The 23,851-nt window shown below is 37.5% G+C and overlaps 3 protein-coding genes across 4 annotated transcripts; 1 reads left to right on the top strand and 2 right to left on the bottom strand.

The window, feature by feature from the left end:
- Positions 1 to 11: 11 nt before the first annotated feature.
- LOC103464332 (V-type proton ATPase subunit S1-like) lies at positions 12 to 12,690 on the bottom strand. Of its 2 annotated transcripts, XM_008408355.3 has the most exons (9): positions 12,375 to 12,690; positions 10,700 to 10,759; positions 6,359 to 6,378; positions 6,027 to 6,088; positions 5,293 to 5,361; positions 5,059 to 5,213; positions 3,865 to 3,915; positions 2,521 to 2,758; positions 12 to 711 (listed from the first exon to the last, which is right to left on the bottom strand). In XM_008408355.3, exons 1-9 carry the CDS (start codon positions 12,455 to 12,457, stop codon positions 454 to 456), a joined length of 996 nt encoding a protein of 331 aa, XP_008406577.2. In that variant the 5' UTR covers positions 12,458 to 12,690; the 3' UTR covers positions 12 to 453. The 2 variants fall into 2 exon arrangements, with proteins under 2 accessions (XP_008406577.2, XP_008406578.2); XM_008408356.3 differs by lacking the exon at positions 10,700 to 10,759 and having other exon boundaries at positions 15 to 711; positions 12,375 to 12,686.
- Positions 12,691 to 13,459: 769 nt separating this feature from the next.
- rps23 (ribosomal protein S23) lies at positions 13,460 to 15,478 on the top strand. Its single transcript, XM_008408354.2, has 4 exons — positions 13,460 to 13,561; positions 14,635 to 14,794; positions 15,017 to 15,137; positions 15,290 to 15,478. The coding sequence occupies exons 1-4, from the start codon at positions 13,558 to 13,560 to the stop codon at positions 15,434 to 15,436; spliced, it is 432 nt and encodes a 143-aa protein (XP_008406576.1). The 5' UTR covers positions 13,460 to 13,557; the 3' UTR covers positions 15,437 to 15,478.
- A 3,498-nt stretch (positions 15,479 to 18,976) lies between these two features.
- Positions 18,977 to 21,042, bottom strand: LOC145551618 (E3 ubiquitin-protein ligase TRIM35-like). Its single transcript, XM_081606796.1, has 2 exons — positions 20,928 to 21,042; positions 18,977 to 20,836 (listed from the first exon to the last, which is right to left on the bottom strand). Exon 2 carries the CDS (start codon positions 20,817 to 20,819, stop codon positions 19,434 to 19,436), a length of 1,386 nt encoding a protein of 461 aa, XP_081462922.1. The 5' UTR covers positions 20,820 to 20,836; positions 20,928 to 21,042; the 3' UTR covers positions 18,977 to 19,433.
- Between the last annotated feature and the right edge of the window lie 2,809 nt (positions 21,043 to 23,851).

A 23,851-nucleotide genomic window follows, 5' to 3' on the forward strand; every position in this document is an offset into this window, starting at 1 on the left:
TTTGGGGGCGGAGCTTAAACCTGTTAGACATGCTGCCTCACACATAACTGATATGTTTGTCATTCCAAAGTACAGGTTGTCATAGACATTCATCTCTGCTCAGATCAAAAAGCACCAGCCTAATATGTACAATAACCAGCTGGTTTCACATTAATGCTTTTGAGTTGTATGCGGGAAACAGAAGTATCTGGAGAGGCACCACAAAATGCAGACAGAAACTCCAACATACTGTTTTCTATTGTTAAAGTGAAACCTAAACAATTAGTTGTTGTAACTAACACTTGGAAAAACAAATTTAAAAAGGAGACATGTTTTTTCTCATGAATATTTTTATTAAATATGTTACAAAGATAATTAATAAAATGATTTCCTTAAAAATGAAATCCTGAGCAGAAAGCACATTACTCCATGGGTAATCACAGCTCTGTCCGTTTCAGGAACGTTCTTTTTGTCCTACATCACGTTCTTCTCCGTGGAGCTTTCTTCACAGCAGTGGTCCAGCTGCTCCGGGCTCTGAGGGAAGTAGATGTCAGGCTTTTGGTCGTCGTCGTGCTCGATGTGCTTCAGGTGGACCACCATGTGCAGGGCGTAGGCCAGAACCAGCAGCAGGATCAGGGAGGTGATGAGGCCCATCAGGATGGCCGGGGTCAGGACAGTGGTGCAGTCGCTCGCAGGAGAAAACCTCCCTCCACTGATGTTGAATGCCTGGATCTAAACATATCAATACCCATTTATTAAAGTAGATTTAATTGAGTTCAACAGACATATGATGGACCCTTTGCAGGTTATTGTTTACATCCGGGAATTTTGTGCTGGAGGGCAAAAGGACGATTTTTCTTGCCGTTCATAGCCGCGCTTCCGCGGTAGAACAATTTCATTAACAAAATAAAACCTGGAGATGTATTTTAGGGCTGTGGGCCACGGCAAAGGGGAAAACAACAGAAAAACCATTAAAGAACAACTCAAAGCTACATTTCCTCCCCGCTCTTCTCTGACGGCTACATTACGCCCAGACTCGTTGCCATGGTAACTGACAATAATTCGTCACCAAAAAACACTCAAACATTTCCCACTCAAAGAACAGAACATTCAGTCTGTTACAGTTTTAAGTGTTTAGGCTTGATGTTTATCTTTGCGATTATTAATAAGTGATCGCTGTGGTAAATTAGCTACGGCTGCTATTAGCTAAGCTAACATAGCTAGTTGAAGCTAATTAGCTTCAACTAGCTAATTAGCTAGTTGAAGCTAATTAGCTAGCTCTACTGAGGATCTGTCAGATCTGTCAATTAGCCTGCTCTACTGATGATCTGTCAGAGTTGGTGTTTGAGTCGCCTTTTAAATTTTTTTTAACATACACCACATCTACATGTTAGGGGTTGTCAAAGTCAAGCAAGAATTATTGATCTACTTCCCTTCCCCTCCATGTTTTTTTCTTTATTAAAACTTTTTTCTGATCTTGTTATAGTTGTCATAATGTTGGCAATTAGTAGCAAAGCCCTGCGTCCCTTTTTCTTTTGTACGGAAGCGCATTGCTATCACGCAGAAATTTTTTTTTTTCGAGCGCTATCACGTTATAACGTGATACGTATCTTGTTAAAACGTGATACGTATCTTGTTAAAACGTGATAATTTTACGTCCAGGAAGTGGCGATATTATGCTAGGCTATTACAGTGGCTAACAGGAATCGGTCAGGTTTCCCTTCATGTTCGGTCTACACGATACGGATGCTGCTTTGCATTGTGGTTAAAACCATTAATAGCATGCTACTCTGAGCAGGATCCTAAATAGAACGGCCTGCACAGAAGGAAACGTCAATTCGGTTCTCTAGCTATGGCGGCGTTCCTGACTGGTTGGATCGGAGCTGAAGTTGGCTTCCGATTGCAGCTTCTGATTCTGGAAATGGCTAAAGAGCGATTATAACGGAGGCTCAGATGTATTTGCTGAACATTTTCTGCTCAGATTTCTTTTTTTTAACAGTACACTTGCTGAACAATGGCAACGGCTGTTCGTAACCAAGGAACCGAAATCAACAGAAGGCTAGATAGTGGCAAAAGACAAAACTAGATCCTGTTAAGCATTCTTCAAAATAAAAGACTTCCTCTCTCCAAAATAAATAATAAATAAAGCTTTGAATTACTGTTAGCCACTGGAATAGCCTAGCATAATATCGCCACTTCCTGGACGTAAAATTATCACGTTTATACAAGATACTATCACGTTTTAACAAGATACGTAACACGTTTATACAAGATAGTATCAAGTTTTAACAAGATACGTAACACGTTATAACAAGATACTATCACGTTATAACGTGATAGCGCTCGAATTTTTTTTTCCCCCTGCATGATAGCAATGCGCTTCCGTATTTTTGCATATCAGGGGTACATTAAAGATTTAGCACGTTGTGTTGCTAGTTAAACAGCTAACCACTGATAATCACCTTCAACCAAAAGCTTTTTGCCCTCCAGCAGATGGATGGAGGCGGGGCGGGTTCAGGGGCCCCATACATTATTTGGTACCTGGAAGTCGATGAAGGTGATGGCCCAGCGCTGCGCATGCTCAGTGCTCGGCAGTAACAGACCGCTGTATCTCTGCAGACTGCTGACATGGAGGCAGCGGTAGGAGGAGGAGGCCGGAGCGTAAACATCCGTGGCGTTGAAGACAACCTCCTCCGAAGTGTTGTATGAAACAGAGACCCGGTCCACGGAGAACCACCACTGACCCGAGGACTCGTAAAATGTGTTGGAGAGCTGAAATCTGGAGAAAAAAAGATATTCAGACAAAACAAACCTCATCGTTTGTTTTACTGCAACACTCATTGGAAACAGGGAGAGCAGCAAGACTTCCTATATAGAAAGCAAAGGAAGGGGATTTTATTTAAAAAATACAAATTTTATCTTATTGAAAGCCACTGAGCTGCAGAAAGCAGGAACCTGGAGGCTGCAAACGGACATAAATCTACTATTCGTACAAAATAATGCAATCTAATACAGCTGCATAAACTTCGCCCTCTGGTGGCTGAGTATGGACATGACAGCTCTTTGCCAATCAAATCACTGATCTATAGGTCCAAATCAGTCATTTCTCATTGGAAGCATTACTTAGTGCTTAATTAGTGGATTTATGACTACATTATACATAAAAAGAGGAGAAAAGAAAATGAATTATTTCTTTTGTGCGCATATTCTGATGAAATATTGAGATGAAGAGAAGTTCTTTCTCAGAGCCTCTATCAATCCTGCAGGATTCAATTGTATCATTTTTATATTTTATGCACAGAAATGTCTGTTGCAGAATAGAATAGACAGAAAGATCCTTTATTCTCACTCAGCTGTGAGATGAAGGTGTAACTGCAGCAAAATGAAAGGCTGCAAATACACAAACCGTGCTCATTATATATTGTTGAAAAAACAAGAAAGTAGAAACCTGTGTAAACAATATCATAAATGTAAACAACTTATGGAGTTTGTTGTGAGCAGCGATAGTTATAAAGTCTATGGCTGTTGAGAGGAAGGATCTGTGATCACGCTGCTTTGTGCACCCAGGATGCAGCCGTCCGTAACTAAAGGAGTTTCTGAGATGTCACTACATTATTATATGTGTTTACCACATTATATGTACAATACCGTTGAATTATTCTTCTACTGACTGACTGATTTTTACTGTAAGATCCTTTGTAACATTTCTGCAAACTGTGACGTTAGCTAAAAAAAGTACATGTTGCAAATGTGATATATGTCACATTAAAGATGGAGGAAGTTTTGAAATGATTTGTCATTGTGTGGTTTTTAACATCAGATTTCAACAGCAGTTCAAAACTAATAATAGGTTATTATTTAGTGTTGATTATCAGACAGACTAACCTGATTGATAAGCCTCTCAAATCCTCCACATCTCCAAACCTCATGACCAGCCTGAAGAAGACACACAGATACAAGGAGTTAAAGGAAAAAACATGATCAGATCTGTTTTTATTTTTTTTTACAAAAATGCCATTTTTACAGTGAGTTCCCTTAAATAAAGGATAAAACCCGTTTATTTAGAGCTGCTTTCAGTCCATAATCACTGCAACATATTTGATGTTTATTGATGATTTGATGAATGTTTCTTCCTGGTTTCTGAAATCTGTATGATATTTTTATGATGTAAAGCACTGAAATGTGTTGTACAAATAAACTTGATTTAGTTTTGACTTTCAGCTATCCTTTAGACCAGAGGTTCCCAAACTGTGGGGGGCGCCCCCTAGGGGGGGTGCCGTGCCATTGCAGGGAAGCCGTCTGGATGAAAAAAAACAAAACATGAACGCTGTATGGGCTTTGTTTTTACCTTAGAATGGCCAACTCTCTGTTATTCCTGTCAATTTGATACAGTAGAGGCTTCCACACTTCCCATATCTGTGTCCTGTCAATTTTATCAGGAGTTAAAACTGTTTAATCCGTTGTTAACATGTGGTAACCTGTTTTTCCGAGCCCCCTTTAAACGCAACATGAGCGCTACGACGCTGGGTTTACACCTGTGTGGCCGTGAAGGAGACCTGCTGCTGCTGTACGGAGCTACACAGGTGTGTTAGAATCATGGCAGCAAACCAGCAAAACGCAAAGAACTTTTCACAGTTTTTCCCCAAACTAACCGACTGAGTTGAGTAAAGCTGCTGGATGCAGGTAATGTTAGCTAAAAGATGACTAGCTAATATCAATACAGCACCTTAAGCTTAACAAGTAGCCTGTAGGCTATCGATGTTGTTGTCTATGTTCAGCTACATACATTTATTTTGCCCCCCAAAAAGTCGAGCCCCCCCCCCCATTCTTACAGACAGGGAGTCTCTAAGAATCCTCTCTTCCCCTCCTCCACCCCTCGTACCCCCTCACACGCCTCGTTCAATCAGACAGCCATTTGTAATCCATAGGGGGCCCCAGAAAATGTTTGAAAACCACTAAGGGGGAGCAGGAGGAAAAGTTTGGGAACCACTGCTTTAGACTGTTATTAACATTGTTTTTTGCCCAGAGTGTCTGACATGATGTTGTCCTGGTGTGTTTGCTCCAGATTTGTGAACGTACGCGGCTCTGTCCTGCTGGCAGAGCGACTCCCTCGTGTCGACAAGCTTCTGGGGAGAGAAGGTGAGCTCTGTCAGGTCCACGGGTCTCTGCTTCTCAAAGCGCAGAGAAAGTTTCCTGGCCTGGAACAAAATACACGGCTCTCCGTTGGACAGCACCTGCAGCAGGAAAACAACAAGAACATTAGAAAACTGTGAGGAGACAATTTTATTACTATTTTATTATTATGTCAGTCACCTTTAGAGGAGAGAAAGGAACAGCAGCTCCTGCTGTTTGGAGCAACTTTCTCTGTGAAGCCCGAGGTTTCTGCAGAAAACAGAGTCGGATAGTAACTACTTACATTTACTCAGTTACATTTACTTGAGTAACTTTTTAGAAAAAAAGTATTTTTTTATTACTCTGAGTAAATTTATTCTAAAGTATTTCTACTCTTACTTGAGTAAAATGTCTGGATTTTCTACCCGCTGAATGGAAAACAAAATGTTTTTACCTGAAATCCTCCAGTCACAGACCTGCAGTTTTTATTAAGGTTTCATAATTTTTTATTGAAAGAAACTGATTTGGAAAAAATGTTTTGTCTGATTTAACTTTTTCTGTTTATATGACTTATTGTCATTCTGATCCCTAAAATACTAAAATTTTCACTTAACTTTATATTTTGATCCATCAGACGATGAAATTTTTAAATATTAAATGATTGATCATTTGATCAGTTACTCAGTACTAGAGTTAACTTTTTATCAAATACTTTTTTACTCTTGAGTAATTTCTCGGACTGATACTTTTTATTTTTACTTAAATATAAGTTTACTGAAGTTGTGCTACTTTTACTTGGCTTCTTTACCCTCGTCTGATTTTTTTATTACTGCATTAATTTGACTTTTTTCTTTTTTATAAATACATTATGATGACACATGGTGTTAATTGGCGTCTTTTAATCAACCTGAACTGATTGTTGCTGTTAAACTCACCTCCGGTTCCCCGGTGAAAAACAAGTTTTCTTCATTCCTCATCGTCGTTTTGCTTCCTTCATCTAGATAAGAAAAAATTAAAAATTATTCAGATTTCACAAAGAACTTTATGTATTTAACATAAAAATATGTTCTCCTTTGTTCACACATTTATTCTACCCTTATATGTTTTATTTATTTAGTTTATTTTTGCAGTTCTGACAACATCACATTCATATTATTACATTAGTTGACAAAAACATGTCTTAATAAAATTGCTGCACGTTTCAGATTTACACCTTTCTTCATTTGATTCTGTTTAAAATGTTCAGATGAATAACTTCATAACTTACCTCTGATTACAGATGCTGAGCTGCAAACAGAAGTTAGATAAAGAATTACCAACAACGTTTCATTATGATTTCTGCATAATATAATGAGTTCTAATAAACACTTTGACTTCATCTAATTACAGTGTTTTACACTGAGATTTGTCTTTAATCTTAATGTTTCTGGTTAAAATGAATCAGCAAATATTAAATGGAATGATAACTCTTTTAAACGCTTGACAAAATTAGTCAATTTTACTAAAATGTGTAACGACCTGCCTCCAATTAGCAGTTTAGTTAGAGAAAAAACAATAAAAAAGTAAATAGTTTTGTAAAAATTATCTACATATTCATATTGTTATCTAATCCAATTATTTTTAATTTTATTAATTTTAATTAAAATTGGATAATTCTTTTGTGTAAAATTAGTCAATTTTACTAAAATGTATAACGACCTGCCTCCAATTAGCAGTTTAGTTAGAAAAAATAAAAATAAAAAAGTAAATAGTTTTGTAAAAATTATCTACATATTCATTTGATTGAATATTCTAATTTATTCTGTAAATTAGATTTGATGAAGTTTATTTGTCAGATTCAAGGCACGTTTTGTAAATTTATAACCTTAAAGCTGGTATTAAACATATTTTTTTATCAAACCTGCACTGTTTTGATAAAAGTATTTTAGCCAAGTACTTTTATATTGGTCTGATTTAATATACTATGATTTTATATTGTCTTGTTTTAAATGACTTTAAGCTGAAAATCATCCAATTAAGAGAATTAAAACCTTCATCTAATGTTTATTTAGTGATAAAGTTTCTGAAATAAACTGACTTTTGCATAATATTTTAATTTATTACACGAGTCTGTGAACACAGTGCTGTAGAAAAGTATTTACACCCTTTACAGACTTTGTTTTTCACCCAGGAGGTCAGAAAATAACCCAGAAGAACCGCAGTAAAGTTGAATGATTCAGCGATAAGAAAAAAGAAATGGAGCGATTACAGCTTTCATAGTTTTTGAAAAGAAAGACAATCCTGATGGTCCTGCTCCTTGTTCTGCTTTCTTTCTGTTTGAAAATCTCTCAGGACATTGCAGGAAATCGTGTTGTTTTTGTTTTTTACTCTAAGTGACCTCACAGAAATCCATAATAATAAAGACAGTTAGAGACGGGCGGTGGATTCTTCTATGAAGCAGATTTGGTAAAAGAAAAGTGATATTTGCAAAGTGCCTCCAGTTTAACCCGTGAAGAGAGCATGTGGGCCCAGTGACCCGGCTGGTGACCCGCTGGGTTAAAAGCAACACTTGCTGATCAGGAAAGATGTGCTGCTGCTGCAGAGTGGAGCGGCTCTGACCCACTTTCCAAACAAATGCCTAAAGTAGAACATAATGGACCAGAATCTAATACTGAAATCAGCTTAACTCGAAACAGGAGATCTGATTAATCTTTTAGTTTCCTCTCTTTCAAACCGGCACAATCTGAGTCTGAGATCAGTGATTCAAGCAGCATCAACGTTTTTCCAGCAACACGCCAAAAATAATAACTTTAGTTTAAACACATCCTCCTCTCTGCTGATCAGATGAAGAAATCTCCTTCAGGTTCTGATGAAATGATTGATGCTGCAGGTCTGATGACCCAAAACTAACTAGTTTATAATTATTATTTACATTTTTTGGCACGTTATAACTCTTCGGCTGATATAGTGTCTTATACAGTCTCTGGCATGTCAGACGTGTTTCCCATTGGAAAAGGTGAAACGCAGCAGAGTTGGTTAGAATCTACTCAAGTACGTTTTCTTGAGAAACTGTTTTGGAAAAAATACTTTTAGGAATATTTTTACTATGCTGCATTTTTTACTTTTACTTGAGTAAAAATATATTTAAGTAGCTCTACTGTCACCTCAGTTTCTGGGTGCTTTACCCACATCTGTTTGTTAATATGTATTTTATTTAAAAAGTTAAAATTAAATATAAATACATAACACACTCAAAATTTTAATTTTATAGTGAAACTAAAGTTTGCATCACCAAATGGAGGAATCTAATGAGTCTATATCAGGTCTATATCATCTGTTCTACCGCTAGCAAACAACCGTACTGATTAAATAACATAAAAGTCAAGCAGTTCCCTAAAAGTCCAACAGATGGCAGCAATGCGCCATGCAAAACAAAACACACAGTTTACAGGACACACTTCCTGCTCAAGAGCCCCCTGGTGGTTGAAGAAAAATCCACATATAAACCGGAAAAACCAATATATGAAAAAAATCTGAATGCTCTCTGGTATTGTTCAAGGGGCTGGACCAAATGTGGCGGCGGGCCGGATTCGGCCCGCGGGCCGTTGTTTGGGGACCACTGATCTAAGGTAATGAGTAGTTTCTCTAGATGAACCAATAGAAAAGATAAATACTTTCTCTGAATTTTAAGTTTGTTCTAATTCCTGTTCTGTGCTGAATGAGGTAATAAACTAAATGTTCATATTCTGGGTTGTTAAGCAGAATAAGAATAGATACACCAGGAGTTTCTCTGTATAAACTAATAAAGAATTAAATGGACATCAGAATCACAACATGGAAAGTCAATGGTCAACCTCAAAATCCATGTAGAATGTAGTAAAAGTTGCAAAACTAAACAATTTCTTTGATGGTTTGTGTAAAACTGATTTATCAAGTTGAAACTGGATCCCATTTAAACTTTACTCCAAGATCCGACTCTAACATCCAGATACAAACAGCAATAACCAATAATCTCTGTTCCAATATTAAGATGGCTTCAGTTAATCAGTTCCCCCATCTGTCCAACTGCATGCAGCAATAAATGTAATTTATATTCTCAGAGGATGAACGGATGAATTATGCATCTTAGTCAGAAAAATAGACAGACAATAGAGCGGTCAAATCCAGGCTGATTGACCAAATCCCTGCAACCAAAACAAGATTTATGTGATCTTGTGTGGTGCATCAGGGCAGCGGCCAGCAGATTGAGGGACTGCAGCGATTATATAATGATGCAATTAATGGGTTTCTGCAGATTATGCAGAAAGAAAGTGGCTCTCTTCCAGTGGGGGATTTCCTGTCGTCTTAATCCTTAAAGTAACATCTATGAAGCATCTGCTTGTGTTCACGTCAGCAGACATAAAGCGACGTTTTCATCCTGGTTTCATCAGACCAAAACACAATCTGTTACATGCAAACATGTTTAATTAACCTGGTTAAACTTAAAACGTCGTACAACTAAAAACTAAAAACGCTTTTTAACATTTATTCCCAGAAGCAGAATCAAAGGGGAGCAAATTTTTATTTTCAAAAAACCCAAAGTTTATATGATAAGCTCAGTTTCTTCATATTTTAGCTATTTGTGTGTTAAAATGTGCTTGTACAATAACTTAACTTTTTCTTTTTATTTAATCAGAGGAGGCAGAGGAGATAAATACTCCAGTAAGAGTAGCACCAAAGGATCCATCCAAGAAATTACTTAATAGTAAAATAGTATTTGGTAAAAAGTCTAACTCAAGTACTGATTAGCAGATCTAATTATTAATCATTTAATATTTAAAAATTACATCATCATAGGAACCAAAATATAAAGTTAGGTGGAAACTTTAGTATATTAAGGACCAAAATGACAATAATTCAAATAAGTAACAAAAAAATAACAAAATCAGGCAAAAGGAAAAGTTTCCAAATCAGTTTTTCTCAATAAAAAACTGATGAAACTTTAACAAAAACTGCAGGTGTGTGTCTGTGTCGGGTCAATTTCTGGTTTGTTTTTCATTCAGTGTGAAGAAATTTTACTCAAAGTAGAGACACTTCATAATGAAATTACTGAAGTAAAATTAAAAAGCATAACCTAGTAGAAATTTTCCTAAAAGTACATTTTTACTGCCCTCCTCTGCCTGTGTTTGAATGATTTTAAAAGCTTTTTCTTCCATCCTGTTCTAGTCGTTTCCAGCCATAAAACTAAAGTCGGTCAGTTTAAAACATCACGATGTCACATGTATTCTTGCGTTAATCTTTGGGTCGCTGGTTTTGTCAGTAAAGTGGGTCAGATGACCCAAATGTGGACAAAGACGGCGAGTCAAACAGAAATGAGCTTATAGGCCTGTTGGTGAAAAGGAAGCAGGCGGCTAAGAGGCAGGAGGAACAAAGAGGATTAAAGAAGAAACAGGATCAAATATGTGTCAGTGAGAGCCGATGCAGGATGATGCACACAGGATCAGGGTCTCTGTTCACCTGAGATCAGTGGAGTCCAACCCCCAAAGGTGAAAACAGAAACAAAAAATAATTATGAAAAATATAATGAAAATAAATGATGTAGAAAAAGTTAAAGGAGGCTGAAACAAAGCAGCATATTGTTTGATTTTACCGTTTCTGTGTCAGTTTATGGTCAGTTTTCCAAACAAATCTCTCTTCGACAGCAGAAAGCCTTTAAAATTAGAAACAGATATATTGTTTTTTACTATTTTATCATTGTGAAATTCAAATGAATGCACCGTTCGGCCTATTGGGTCGCTTGTCTGCACCTGCAAAGCTCTGGAGCTGAACTGCACATAAACAAAATGCCACCAAATGACGCTGATGAAGGTTTGAAGAGAAAAACGAGCAGAACGATGCAGGAACGTCACGCAGATATCAGACAAATGTAGCAAAGAAACAAATCTGAGCATTTAGTGAGAATCATTTCAAAGCTCATTTATTTTCCCTAGTATTTAATTAAATAAGAGATTCTGAATAGTTCTTATAAATCTTAACTTTTCTCTGTTTTATTCATCATTCTGTTGTTTTTTAGATTCACTTAGGAAATTAGACAACAAACAAACAAACACTTATTAATAATAAAACTCAGGTTGAATTACAGTTCCAAACATTTTATCATTCTGTTGCATGAAAGGCAAGTTTTCATTCGTTTCAACATATAAATCAGCTTTTAAAATCAACTAATCATGAATTATTTTTTCAAAGTAAGTTTTTCTGAATTTATAACAAATAAAATAGATAAACTGATTTGTGTTGAGGCAAGACTTTGACTGCAGGATTATTTTAGGAGATTCTGTGATGCAATAAACTGAGTCTGAAATTGATTTTCAAAGTAACTGAAGAAAATCAGTTTTTGGGGGTGAAAGGTCAGATCTGCTCTGTCTGGGTAAATGTGAGAAAACATCAACAAACAAAGTAGAAAGCACAACATTTTGAAGTTTACGTGTTCGCTGACTGAAGAAATATCTTATTAATACACGGAAAAAAGCTTCAAGCGTCAAAAAGTTTTCAAAGCAGAAAGATTATTACAGAATAATAAACACAAGATTTCAATGGTTGCCGATAACCTGCTTCTGTGACGATTTGGCACTAAATATCTAACTAAATATTGTTTCAAATGTCAAAATTCTGAACAGTTCAAACATTATAAATAAACATTTCCCTTAAATATTAGATGCTGTCCTCCGCAGGATTTATTGCTGTTCTCACAACAGAAAAACATGCTACAAATAAAGAATGGATGTAAGTTATTATGCAATAATTAAATTAAACTTTATAGTTTATAAAATAATAGTCAGGTAAACTAAAGACAAGGTTTTCAGAACATCCATTTTGAGCTGATTTAGAGGATTTCAGAATCAATTTGAACTGTTTATGAAACTGTTGTGTTTGTTAATTATCAGATTATATTAATAAACATTAGTTCAGTGACATTTTTTCTTTATACATAGGAACATTCAGTTTTATGGAGAAGCTGATTAATGCTTTCAAAAATGTAACCAAAACTCAAAACTTAACCAACAAAAGATGGAAATGTTGCTCATTACCAGCTGGATGTTGAAACCATGGCTACCATGTGGTATTTAAAGATTACACGACTCCCTATTTTATCTCAAATAAAGTAGAAATAAAAACATGCTTTAAACGAAGTTAAAACACATCAAATCAGAGCCGAGAAACAGACCAGCAAATCCATAAGTGAAGGTGCCAAGAGTCAAAGATCAGAGACTATTGAGGTTTAGAGAGCCTGAGCCTCAGTGTTGGTTTGTTTCTTCCTGACGTACCTGCTGGCAGGTCGCTGGAGGAATGAGGAAGATGAATGCAGATGAAGGACGAGGATGCAGAAATGTTTCCACAGAGAAGCCATTGCTGTTCTGACCAGAGAGTGATGCCAGTAAACATTCCCTTTCCATCCCAGCACAACCTAATCTACTTAAATCAGCCCATCGCCTGTAAGCCCCGGTGATGGACTCAGGAGTCAGCCAATCAGGAGAGGCCAGGGCAGGTGGAGGGAGTCCCACCTCTGGTTAAACAGTTATGGTTTCCACATTTGGTCAGTTTTATCCCAGCAGATACATTACTGAGGACAGCAACTTCCACGTCGGAAAATCATCACCAGTAAATTAAATAATAATTAAATTTTAGTTTTTAATTTTGTTTTAAGCGCTAGCATTAATTACAGGCCTGTACAGTAAGGTCACTAATTATTCTAGCCATCATAATCTGTGACCAGTGTAATCGTGGCTATTTGAGGGTTAAATATTACTTCAAGTGAGATGTGACTGTAAAGAAGAGGTGGCAGAAAAATTAAAGACCATATGACCATATTTGTAAAATGCCCATCATATATCAATATCATTATATTCTATTCCTATTCTATTCTGTTTTTCCCACTAAAAATATTTACATATGCTGACATGTATCAGTCCAATTCAAAAATACTTTTAAAAGACATTTCCTTGTAAATGTAGCTATGATAGCTGTTTGAATAAAGTTTCCAACTTAAAAAAAGTATTTAGTATTTAGCAAGTGATTATTGATTAAATGCGCTGATACTTCATTACGCCTGCCAAACACATAACGCCACCTACTGGAAAAATACAAAAATGGGTTGCTAATAATCCACAAAAAATTTCATTAATTAATTTAATAAAATAATATTTATAATTTTTAGGTCCCCCTCTGGAGAATGACATAGTCTATCTACGACTACAAAATATTTTAAAAACAAATATCCTCTGGTTTATTAACTATACTTATTTATTTCAACAAGAGCTTTAAAGAAAAATTGCACAAAATATCATGACATCTTTTAAGGGGTAAATAAAACATCATTTTAAAATTTCTGAAACGACTTAATTTTACTCAGGCACTCTGCAGTCGCACGCAGATGGGGTCCTCCGACTACACATTGCCGCGGTGCATGCTGGGTTCTTCCTTTCCAATCCCTGACTCGCTTCTGCAATCATGGGTAAGGCTCAGTTTTCATTAAAAATACTCAATTTATGTCTCGGTTATACAAATTTTTCATATCGACGTTTTATGAGAACGTCTTCTGAGGTGTTTCTTGTGTGTTTAGTTCAGTAAAATGCTAAAGGGAACGAGAAAAAAGAGGTTTATACTGCGGCGTCTCTCCGCAACGTGGAGCGGCCATAATGTGGCTATGCTACTAGTTGCTGGTCGGCAATTCGATCTTAATGCTGCTTAATTGTTGACGTTAATATTACTAACAGGCTGAAACTAGCGTATGATTATGTAGACTAACCAGATAACATCAAAAGCTTTTAAATGGATCGTTTCTGGAAAGTTAATATTTTGGAGATATCCGTTGTTAGTATGGTTTCCATGTTGTAGTTCTCTGTAAAAACTGCTTTCTCTATTCAGTAATACTTGTAGTTTTTAATATATTGATGCTATTTTGTGAGATTCATGTAGATATAAACATTTTCTTTGACTCGTAATGTGTGTTCCTCTGATCTAGGACTAGTGACCTGACTTGAGGTCTTAATGCTGCTAAAATTTCCAAAAACTATTTGGAAATTTTACTGTCCAAAGCAGTAGATAGTGTTGCAAAATATTTAATCCACCATATTTGTGTCAAAAATACAAATTGGCATAATGAATTACTTAAATAATGTAGCACTGCTGTTAGAAACAAAAGCCTGGGGTAATTGCATTAAAACATGAAAATTTAACCCAAAATCACAAACATTGACAATTTTTAAACAACTTAAAAAATTGTGGTGATAATATAAATTTGTATTCTGGCTACTTAAGTGTATTTTTTAATAAAGGTTGGGACTTGAGAAAGCATGTATTCCATATCAAATGTACTATTTTTTTTGTCAATTGGGATATTATTGGTATTTAAAAACAATAACAGCTTGGTTTGTTTATAATACACAAGTAAATTAGTCATCCTCAAGTTTTAGAGTAGTGCTGATGGGCAATAAAAGATGGATGCATGATGTTGATGGTTGTGAATGAGTCGGATAATGACAGAACAGATGAAAGCAAAGTAATGCAACATATGTTTCTCTTTAGGAAAGTGTCGTGGTCTGCGTACCGCCAGGAAGCTCCGCAATCACCGGCGTGAGCAGAAATGGCATGACAAGCAGTACAAGAAGGCTCACCTGGGGACGGCCCTGAAGGCCAACCCCTTCGGAGGAGCCTCTCACGCCAAGGGCATCGTCCTGGAGAAAGTGTGAGTACAGCCAGGCGAGATTAACTTGTTTCATTCCCCAGGAGGTAAATGTTGCTGTCACACAGGAAATTAAACTGTACCTGATGCTTCGTATAATAAGAGCTCTGGAAAGTACAGAAAACTATCAATTTGCCTTATGAATAATTAAAAATAAAGATGGTCCCTGCTTGTGCTCTGGTTCATTTGCTTTGCAGCTGATTAGATTTCTGTGTTTTTGTGCAGTGGTGTCGAGGCCAAGCAGCCCAACTCTGCCATCAGGAAGTGCGTGAGAGTCCAGCTCATCAAGAACGGCAAGAAGATCACGGCCTTCGTCCCCAATGACGGTTGTCTCAACTTCATCGAGGTAAACGGCTTCAATCGGCAGTTTGACAAAATTTTCACATTTTTATTTCCCATTCCTAAGTGGAAGCTTTTAAATGCGTGGATTTATTTTTAATATGTTTGTTGTTGAGTTCTGTCGTCTCTAACATCCTCCCTGTGGTTCTGGTTCTGCAGGAGAACGACGAGGTTCTGGTGGCCGGTTTTGGTCGTAAGGGTCATGCCGTGGGAGACATCCCTGGAGTTCGTTTCAAGGTCGTCAAAGTGGCCAACGTGTCTCTGCTGGCGCTTTACAAAGGCAAGAAGGAGAGACCCAGGTCATAAACCGTGGAGACAGAAACTGAAATAAACACATTTTCAATTACAGTTTTCTTGTTTTGGTCTTGTTTTTTGCTACAGTAAAAATAAAAAAACATTTTTGACACAGTTTTGAAGAAAAACACTTGCTGTCCTCTTCAACCAGTAAAAGCAATAGGATTGGTTTTAATGGCAATGCAAGTTGATCTTAAAAAGTGTCAGCTTCTGTTGCACAAACTGCATTGGTAAAGATGGTTTTCTATGTTTGCAATCAGGAACATTTAGTGTTACTGCAAATATTTGATAAAATATTAGCCTGCAATAGTATAAATAATTTTTATAAATAATGGCAGTTGATGCATATGTACCATTTGTAAGGAGAAGTGTGTTTTTTGTTGTTTTTTCTTCACAAAACCAGATAAAATGTTGGGTAAATCACAAGTACTTCAACATTAAATAGAAACATTTTACTGGGTGACATTCAAGAAAAAACTCAAATCTGATTGTTGCTGCTTTAAAACATTACCCTGCACAGGGATTTTCAAATGCATGCAAAACAATCCACTTGGTTTCACAATAATAAACAATTTACAAACCTTTTTTCTTTTAAAAAAAAAAAAAATCAAATGACTCGGTTTTATTTGAATGTTGGATCTTTAGTTATTTTTTGTGGATCATGGTAAAAAGTTAAGTGGGTTTGAATTTATGCTAATTCAGTTAGATAAATGATGCAAGTTTTATTTGAGTTGGATTTCATTTTAAACTATAAAGACAAGCTAAAGATCATACAAAAAACCAAAGTAACACATTCCAGGATTAAAGGAACTAAATATCTGCTTAAATACATAATTTACAGTAAAAGTCATCTAGTTTGATCTTTGAATACAAGTGAATATAGAAAGTGCAGATAAGTGCAAACACCGTGCTGTGTTAGTCATGTGTTTAAGTCTCTGGTGGGAGTAAATTTAGTAACGGGTGTCGTATATCTCCTTTATCGCTGCCAGAGCTGCAGAGAAACGGTTCAGTCTGACTCTTTAACGCCGCTGGATGAATCAATGAATGTTTTTTCTTTAATGTGTTGCACTAGAAAACCTGGGAGTCTCTGCGCTGCAGGAAGCCATGTTGGTTTAAAGCTCTGGTTGCAGCAGCTACACATCAGGTTGGAAATGTAGCTACACAAACCTTTTCTCTGGTTTTTAATTTTATTTTGCACCTTTATTAGTTCAGTAGCTACTTGGTATCTTGGTCCGTCTCTCCATCTTATCCAAAGGAAATATTTTCATGTTTTAAACTTGTTGCTGTTTCATTGAACAGCTGATTGAGAAAAAAATAAGCTTTAGTGTAGCGGTTCTCAACGTGGGCGGTACCGCCCCCCAGGGGGCGTTCAGAGGACGGCAGGGGGCGCTGGCGGACATTTTTACAAAAGGGGGGCGCTGGGATGCCTGTGGGGGGCGTTTAGTCGAAGGTAAACTTTACACCTTAAATCCACAACAATACCTGTTTAGACTTTGAGCAACTTGGTAAAACTGTATCATGTAACATTAAATCATGTTTAGCTGCAACTGTATCAATGGCAGCTCTATTCAGTGTTTATTAGCTTCTGTTAGCTTCTTGGCGCAGCTCCGTTCTCCTGCTACTGGTAGCTAAAATCACGATGCCCTCACTGTGTATCCCTCTGAAAAATGAACCCATTTAAATCAAGAAATCCCTCCATGGTGATACCACGATAGAGAGCGTTCATTGTATAGCATTAACACCGGTGCTGTAAGTGGTCTGGTATGAAACGGGGGTGATAGAACAACACAGCACTTTTAAATTTCAATAATCAGAATGCAGAAATTGTTTCCGTTGTTTTAAAAGGTTTATGTCAGTCTGCCTTTTCCCCATCGATACGCTTCCCGACCGCCCTGCACCGTAGGGAGTTAAAAAAAGACGTTCACATTGCGCAAAACTCTGAAACAGGAGAAGCGGGACATAAAACGGAGCGACGAACTAGATGTGAATTATGGCATAAAAACAGAGAATCCGACGCTGAACAGTGAAAAATCAACACATGATGTGAAACACATGACGATTAGGAGGCGCAGCAGGTGATGAGTGAAGATTACTGATGGTCAATAAATGATCAAATAAAACTAGCAACAGGAAAGAAACTAAAGTGGACATAGCAATAAACCAAAAGAGGATAATCAAATTAAACTAAATGAAAATGAATGAAGAACAAAATGCAAGAATAAACTAAGAAACTAAAGTAAATACAGAGGAATAAACTGGTATGGCAAGACCTTTCGAGCAATAATTAATACAGCGGACTGTATGGCAAGAATAAACAGACACCATTTCCAGATAAATGGTAAAATAATATTGTTTTAGTGTCATGGGTTTGTTGAGACCACATCTAGTACTGAGAATAAATATATCTTACAGACCATAACAGTATAGAACTGATCACTTATTTATGTTTTTAATTAGATTTGATATATTTATTTCTTCAATATTATTTTTCATGTCAGTGTTAATGTCATGAGGCTGATGACTCCATGACACTTTCAATTTGACTCATTAGGATTTGATTAAGAACCAGATTTGTTCTTTGTAAATTCTGTCCAGTAAAGCTATTAATATATAAATCAATAGTCTATATAAAGGTTTAATCCATGTTTCTGACTCATGGCATTAAAAGGATCTGGAACTTTTGTTTTTCCACTGAAAGCTCTGGTTTGCACAATAAATATCATGTGGGTGAAATTTTATGGATGATACTCTGATGTCCCATTCTCCTGAAGGCAGCACAGAGCTGCACCACCAGAAACTGACAAACACTGAAGAGAAGAAGAGCTATGATTAATGTAGTTACAGTTCTATCCATGTTTTAATGCTGCAGAGCTCAGTCGTTTTGCAAATAGTTCAAAGTTTAAACTGGCATGTTGAACATCTTTTATCTGGTTATTTGTGTAATATTTAACAACTAGAAAATGGCACAAAATAATAATATTGTTTCCACTCTGACTGGCTGCTGTTAGGCCTACCGATTTTAACTTGAATGTTTGTTGCATTTTTCGTAGACACCTGAGAAAATACTTTCTATTCCCATGACTTTTTTGTTCTCTGGGAAATTATTTTTGATGATAAATACAGAAACGAGCATAAAAATCAAAACATCTACAATAGTGATAGTAATATTAGTGTTAAAATAATAGTCAGTGCAAAGTAGCCTGTAAATTCTTTGGTGGGGGGCAGTGAGGGACCTGGATAAAGGCTGACCTGGATAAAGGCTGGGGGGGCGCTGGGCCAAAAAAGGTTGAGAAACACTGATTTAGTGTAACCGGCTCAGCGCCTCTGACTGTAAATAAAACGTTTGTTAAAAACATGAAGAAACTTCTCCTGGTTTATGAGAACAAAACAGTTTTTATGTGTATTTTATTGATCGTTGAAGATTTCACCACTTTACTGTTATTTATGTGACTAAGACAAATAAAACTATTTTATACATCAATAAAGAGAATTTGTTACTTTATTTTAATTTCTAGAAACATTTTGGTAGAAAAAAAACAAATTGTGATATTTACGTGAAGTTTATTTTAAATAAGATGTTTCTCATAATGCAGTGTTTATGATTCCCACCAAGATAAACATTCAACCAAAAGTTTACATACACCCAATAAAAAGACACATCCATATTAAATAGGAACCAAATTTTCCTTGTTTTAGTTTAGAATCACCAAAATTATTTATATTTTGCTAAATGTTAGAATAATTAAATAATCTGTCAGAGATTTACATATAAATGTCTTCAAGCCCAGAAGTTTACATACAGAATAATTACTGAGGAAAAGCTCAAACTTCACCATTGTCCTTTATGTTGAGTCATAATCCAGATTTAATATAAAATCACAAACATTCAACATTCAGGTCTGGATTCTGTAGAACTCGACTCATCATGAGAGAAAAGGAGACGCATATTTCAGAAATAATTTCTCACAACTTGAATCATTTGGACTTTTTGTTCTTCATGCTGAGAACATCAGAGCTGCTGTTTGATCACTGAGATCTTCATCGGTAAGAGTTTTACTTCATCTGTAGTGCAGAAGTATGGAAACATCTTGTCAGTGAAGGTGTGTGTGAAGGTGTGTATGTGTGTGTTAGTATCCAGATCAGAGAACGACAGCTTTCCTCTGTCCCAGTCCAGATTCACTCTGATCCTCTGGAGTTTCTTCTGGACTGAGAGCAACGTGGGAGGAGCTGGTGGAGACTGTGCTTTATATTCACCATCAATGAATCCCATAATCAACCATCCAGACTGAAGGTCTCCCTTCCTCTGGACCGACTCTCCTATCACACCAAGCATCCATCCTTCACTGTCTCCAACATCAACATCCCAGCTGTGGATCCCTGAGTTAAAACCCTCAGAGCTCAGAACAACCTCATCATAATCAAATCTCTCTGGATTATCAGGAAGCTGCTGTTTCTCTCCTGGAGTCAAACTGGTCAGATCTTCAGACAGGTGGAGTCCTGTCTGAGCCGTGTTTGGGTCCAGAACCAGAGGAGTGTAGGTCACCATGTCCTTCATGTTGCTCCAGATGTTGAAGGCCAGGTTGCCCAGATGTTTGGCCTGGTCTATCAGAGCTCCTGAGGGCAGCTGTGGATCCTCCAGCAGGGGGCAGCGCTGGACTCTTTCCACTGCAGCCTTGTAGTTGTGCAGGAATGAGACGTCTGCAGCTCTCAGCTCCTCCTCTGTGGCTCTGACTGTGTCTGAAAGAGCTGCTATCTCTCTGCTCAGAGCCTCCATCTTCTCCTTCATCATCCCTCTCTTCTGCTCCTCTTCCTCCCTCAGTGCAGCCAGCCTGGCCTCCTCTTCCTCTGCTAGAAACTGATGAAGCTTCTTGAACTGCTCAACAATCTGCCTCTCTGTGTGTCGGGCCTGGACCTTCATGTGTTCTGCTGTCTGATCAAACTTATTTTTAACTTCCTTCCTGAGCTCCAGATTCTTCTTTAAAGGCTCCAGAGTTTCCTGAAGTTTCTTCTTGTGTTGCTGAGCAGCTTCATCGATGGGTCTGAATCTGTGGTTGGTGTGTTTTTCTGAATCTCTGCATATGGAGCAAATTGGTTCTTGATGGTCCAGACAGAAGAGTTTGAGTTTCTCAGAGTGCAGAGAGCAGAGATCCTCTGAAACTCTCTGATCTCTCTGCTGTAAGAAAGACTCACACAGGTTCTTCAGAACCAGATTTAAAGGTGGATCAGACCTTGAGGATCTCCTCTTACAAACTGGACACTCTCTTGCTGGTTTCTCTCTCCACCAGCTCTTCAGACATTCCTTACAGAAGCTGTGGCTACATGACAGAACAACTGGATCCTTAAAGACGTCCTGACAGACCGAACAGCAGAGATCCTCCTCTAAGCTGGAAGCCATTTTGTCTCTAAATGAAGCTGAAAACACAGAAGGTCCAGTCAGTCTCGGCTCCCTCCCTCCTCTACTAACTTCCCTCAAAGTGTCTCTGAGTGTTTTGGTCCAACTCACCTTCAGTGTGAGCAGCTTGAAGCAGCAGAGTTGGAGGTTTCCACTTTTCTCTCCTGCAGCTGGACTCACTCAGAGGAAGCTGCTAGTTTGGTCTGAAGGTGAATCTGATCGTCTCTCTGCAGGAAACAACGATGACAAACTGTTTCCTGTTTTAGTTCAGGTAGAACAAGTTGGGGGCGGAGCTTAAACCTGTTAAACTTGCTGCTTCACACATAACTTGCGTGTTTTTCATTCCAAAGTTATTCTGTCACCAACATTCATCTCTTCACAGATCAGTCAGTACCAACCTTTCTGAAGAATGAAACATAAACTGTTTACTGTGCTGCAGTTGTTTGGTTCTGACTAAAATCAATCAACATGAATCTTTTTCAAGAATATTTACACAAATCAGCTGTCAGAACAACGTGTTCATCATCACTATTAGGCCATATGTGCTGTTTTACAGTCCATCTGTTTCTGAAATTGTGTTGCATGCATGAATCACACAAGGAGGAACAAAACCTTCAGGAACCAACATGAAAGAGGAAGAAAGGACAATCCAGACAGTGGCACAGATTCAGACAGTCACAAAGTCGGCCTTCTATCACCTGAAGAACATCTCCAGGATTAGAGGACTGATGTCTCAGCACCATCTAGAGAAGCTCATCCATGCGTTTATCTTTAGCCGCATTGATTCCTGCAACAGCGTCTTCACAGGTCTGACTAACAAATCAATCAAACAGCTGCAGCTGATCAGAAGCTGCTGCTGCTGTTCTGACTAAAACCAGGAAGATAGAGACATAACACCAGTTTTAAAGTCCCTACACTGGCTCCCTGTAGCTCAGAGAATAGACTTTAAAATACTGATGTTAGTTTATAAATCACTGAACGGTTTGGCACCACAATACATTAAAGATCTGTTATTGCTGTACCAACCGTCTGGACCCCTCAGATCTTCTGGTTCTGGTTCTGCTCTGCATCCCCAGAACCAAACGAGGAGAAGCAGCATCCAGCTTCTACGCACCACACATTTGGTACCTACCAACATCTGCTGATGGCAAAGAAGAACAACTTCACTCACCAGCCACTTTATTAGTTACACCTTGCTCGTACCGGGTTGGATCCCCTGTTGCCTTGGGAACTGCCTGAGTCCTTCGTGGCACAGATTCAATAAGGTACTGGAAACATTCCTCAGAGAGTCTGGGGCTTGTCGGCTGCACACAGGAGAAGCTTCAGACTGACAGGAGTTGGGTTAAAGCCACATCTTGTGAAGTTGGGATATTTTTCCTCCAACAGGATCCAGAGGAATCGCAACAAACCAGAAGTTGGACTAGAATTTCTTTCAATGTCATTTGTGAATGTCAGCTTCTCATTTTCAACAGTGCATATGCATGTGGGCCACACTTGGCACACCTCAGGGATGTAACCAAGAGAGGCAAAGATTGTAACAGGAGTTCAGCTTTTATCCATTCTCCATTCTGAACCCTCACTAAAGGTCACTGTATTCAGGTTGTCTGTTTACAAAGGTAAAACAAGGCGATCGACTCGAAACCACTCCTACCTTTTTACTGTCTTTAATCAACCTGTTGGGCCATTAATTTGAACACGTTTTGTTGATTTTATCCTTAATAAGATGTATTGGATCAGAGGACATGCTGGTCTCAACATCCTGGAGACGTTCAGTTTGTCACCTACTGCCGAGATCAACTCAAAACCTCCCACGATCGTAATTGAGCCCTATTGATTAAATATGACTGTAGTTGGAAAACAAACATCAGCGTTAGTAGCTTACCGTGTAATGTCTGTGCAACCGGAGGATCCTGGACGGACAGCAGCGGTGCATGTCTGAAAGATGGCCTCCGATGCAGATCTCCAAGGCTCTCCACTCTCATTATTTCAGCTCCATGCTCCGTAGAGCTGCCTCTGGATATTGCAGTTCACTTACGATGTACAGTAAAGTCTGTTCCTTATAGTTGGATCACAGCTGGTAGCTACGAAGGTGTCCCGAACCTTCAATCGTAACCCAACTTCAGCGGCCGCTTCGTTCAAACTATAAAAACCCCCGACGGTGAAGCTCTGAGTCCATGAGAGCCGCCAACTGAAACACGTTCTGTCTGAGCGGCCACACGAGAACTAAAGTCAGGCGTAATAACACTATTTTCTAATGAAGTTAATGAGCTTCAGCTTATTGGTAACCCGTTAGTAGGTCGCCATCTTTCTTGAAGCAAAGTATGGGTGTGACGCTAACCAACCAATTGGGGAAGTTGTGGCCTGATGACGTGTCTCTCCTCATTTGCATTTATTTTTTTCCTAAGTTTTGCGGGGAAATAGAATGTGATAAATAAGAAAATAAGGAAATACTAAATGAATAAGGGAAATTGGAAAATGGGAAAAGTAAAGATTTTTCAAAAAAATGTTGAATGAAAAATAGATAAAAGAAAATTGGGTAAATAAAAAAGGGATATATGAGAAATTGATTAATGAAACTGGGAAATAGAAAATCGGGTTAATGGAAAAAGGAAATCAAAAAATGTTTAAATTAAAAAATAGATGAATGAAAAATGGGTAAATGCATAAAGGGATAAATGAAAAATGGACAAATGAAAAATAGATTAATGAAAAATAGATAAATGAAAAAGAGAAATAGAGAAATTGATAGTCTGAAAAATAAATAAATGAAAAAATTGGGTTAATAAAAAAGGGAAATTGAAAAGTGGTTAATTGAAAAATAAATTAATGAAAAATGGGTAAATGGATAAAGGGATAAATAAAAATAGATAAATGAAAAAGAGAAATTGGGAAATTGATAATATGAAAATAAAGAAATGAAAAATTGGGTTAATGAAAAGCTAAATTAAAAATGGTTAAATGAAAAATAGATTAATGAAAAGTGGGTAAATGAAAAATAGATTAATGAAAAAAGGGAAATTGAGAAATTGATAATA

Source organism: Poecilia reticulata, chromosome 5, assembly GCF_904066995.2.
Source record: "Poecilia reticulata chromosome 5, P_reticulata-male-v2, whole genome shotgun sequence".
Lineage (NCBI taxonomy): Eukaryota > Metazoa > Chordata > Actinopteri > Cyprinodontiformes > Poeciliidae > Poecilia > Poecilia reticulata.

What these genes read in the sequence shown, in the direction of transcription:
- LOC103464332 (XM_008408355.3), bottom strand. Translation starts at nt 12,457, where the DNA reads ATGGCTTCTCTGTGGAAACATTTCTGCATCCTCGTCCTTCATCTGCAT. An exon ending in CATAAACTGACACAGAAACG is followed by an intron (nt 6,379 to 10,699) that starts GTAAAATCAAAC and finishes TTCTGTTTGCAG; the next exon opens with CTCAGCATCTGTAATCAGAG. An exon ending in TGCCAGCAGGACAGAGCCGC is followed by an intron (nt 3,916 to 5,058) that starts GTACGTTCACAA and finishes TGTCTTCTTCAG; the next exon opens with GCTGGTCATGAGGTTTGGAG.
- rps23 (XM_008408354.2), top strand. An exon ending in GGCATCGTCCTGGAGAAAGT is followed by an intron (nt 14,795 to 15,016) that starts GTGAGTACAGCC and finishes GTTTTTGTGCAG; the next exon opens with TGGTGTCGAGGCCAAGCAGC. An exon ending in GTTGTCTCAACTTCATCGAG is followed by an intron (nt 15,138 to 15,289) that starts GTAAACGGCTTC and finishes CTGGTTCTGCAG; the next exon opens with GAGAACGACGAGGTTCTGGT.
- LOC145551618 (XM_081606796.1), bottom strand. Translation starts at nt 20,819, where the DNA reads ATGGCTTCCAGCTTAGAGGAGGATCTCTGCTGTTCGGTCTGTCAGGAC.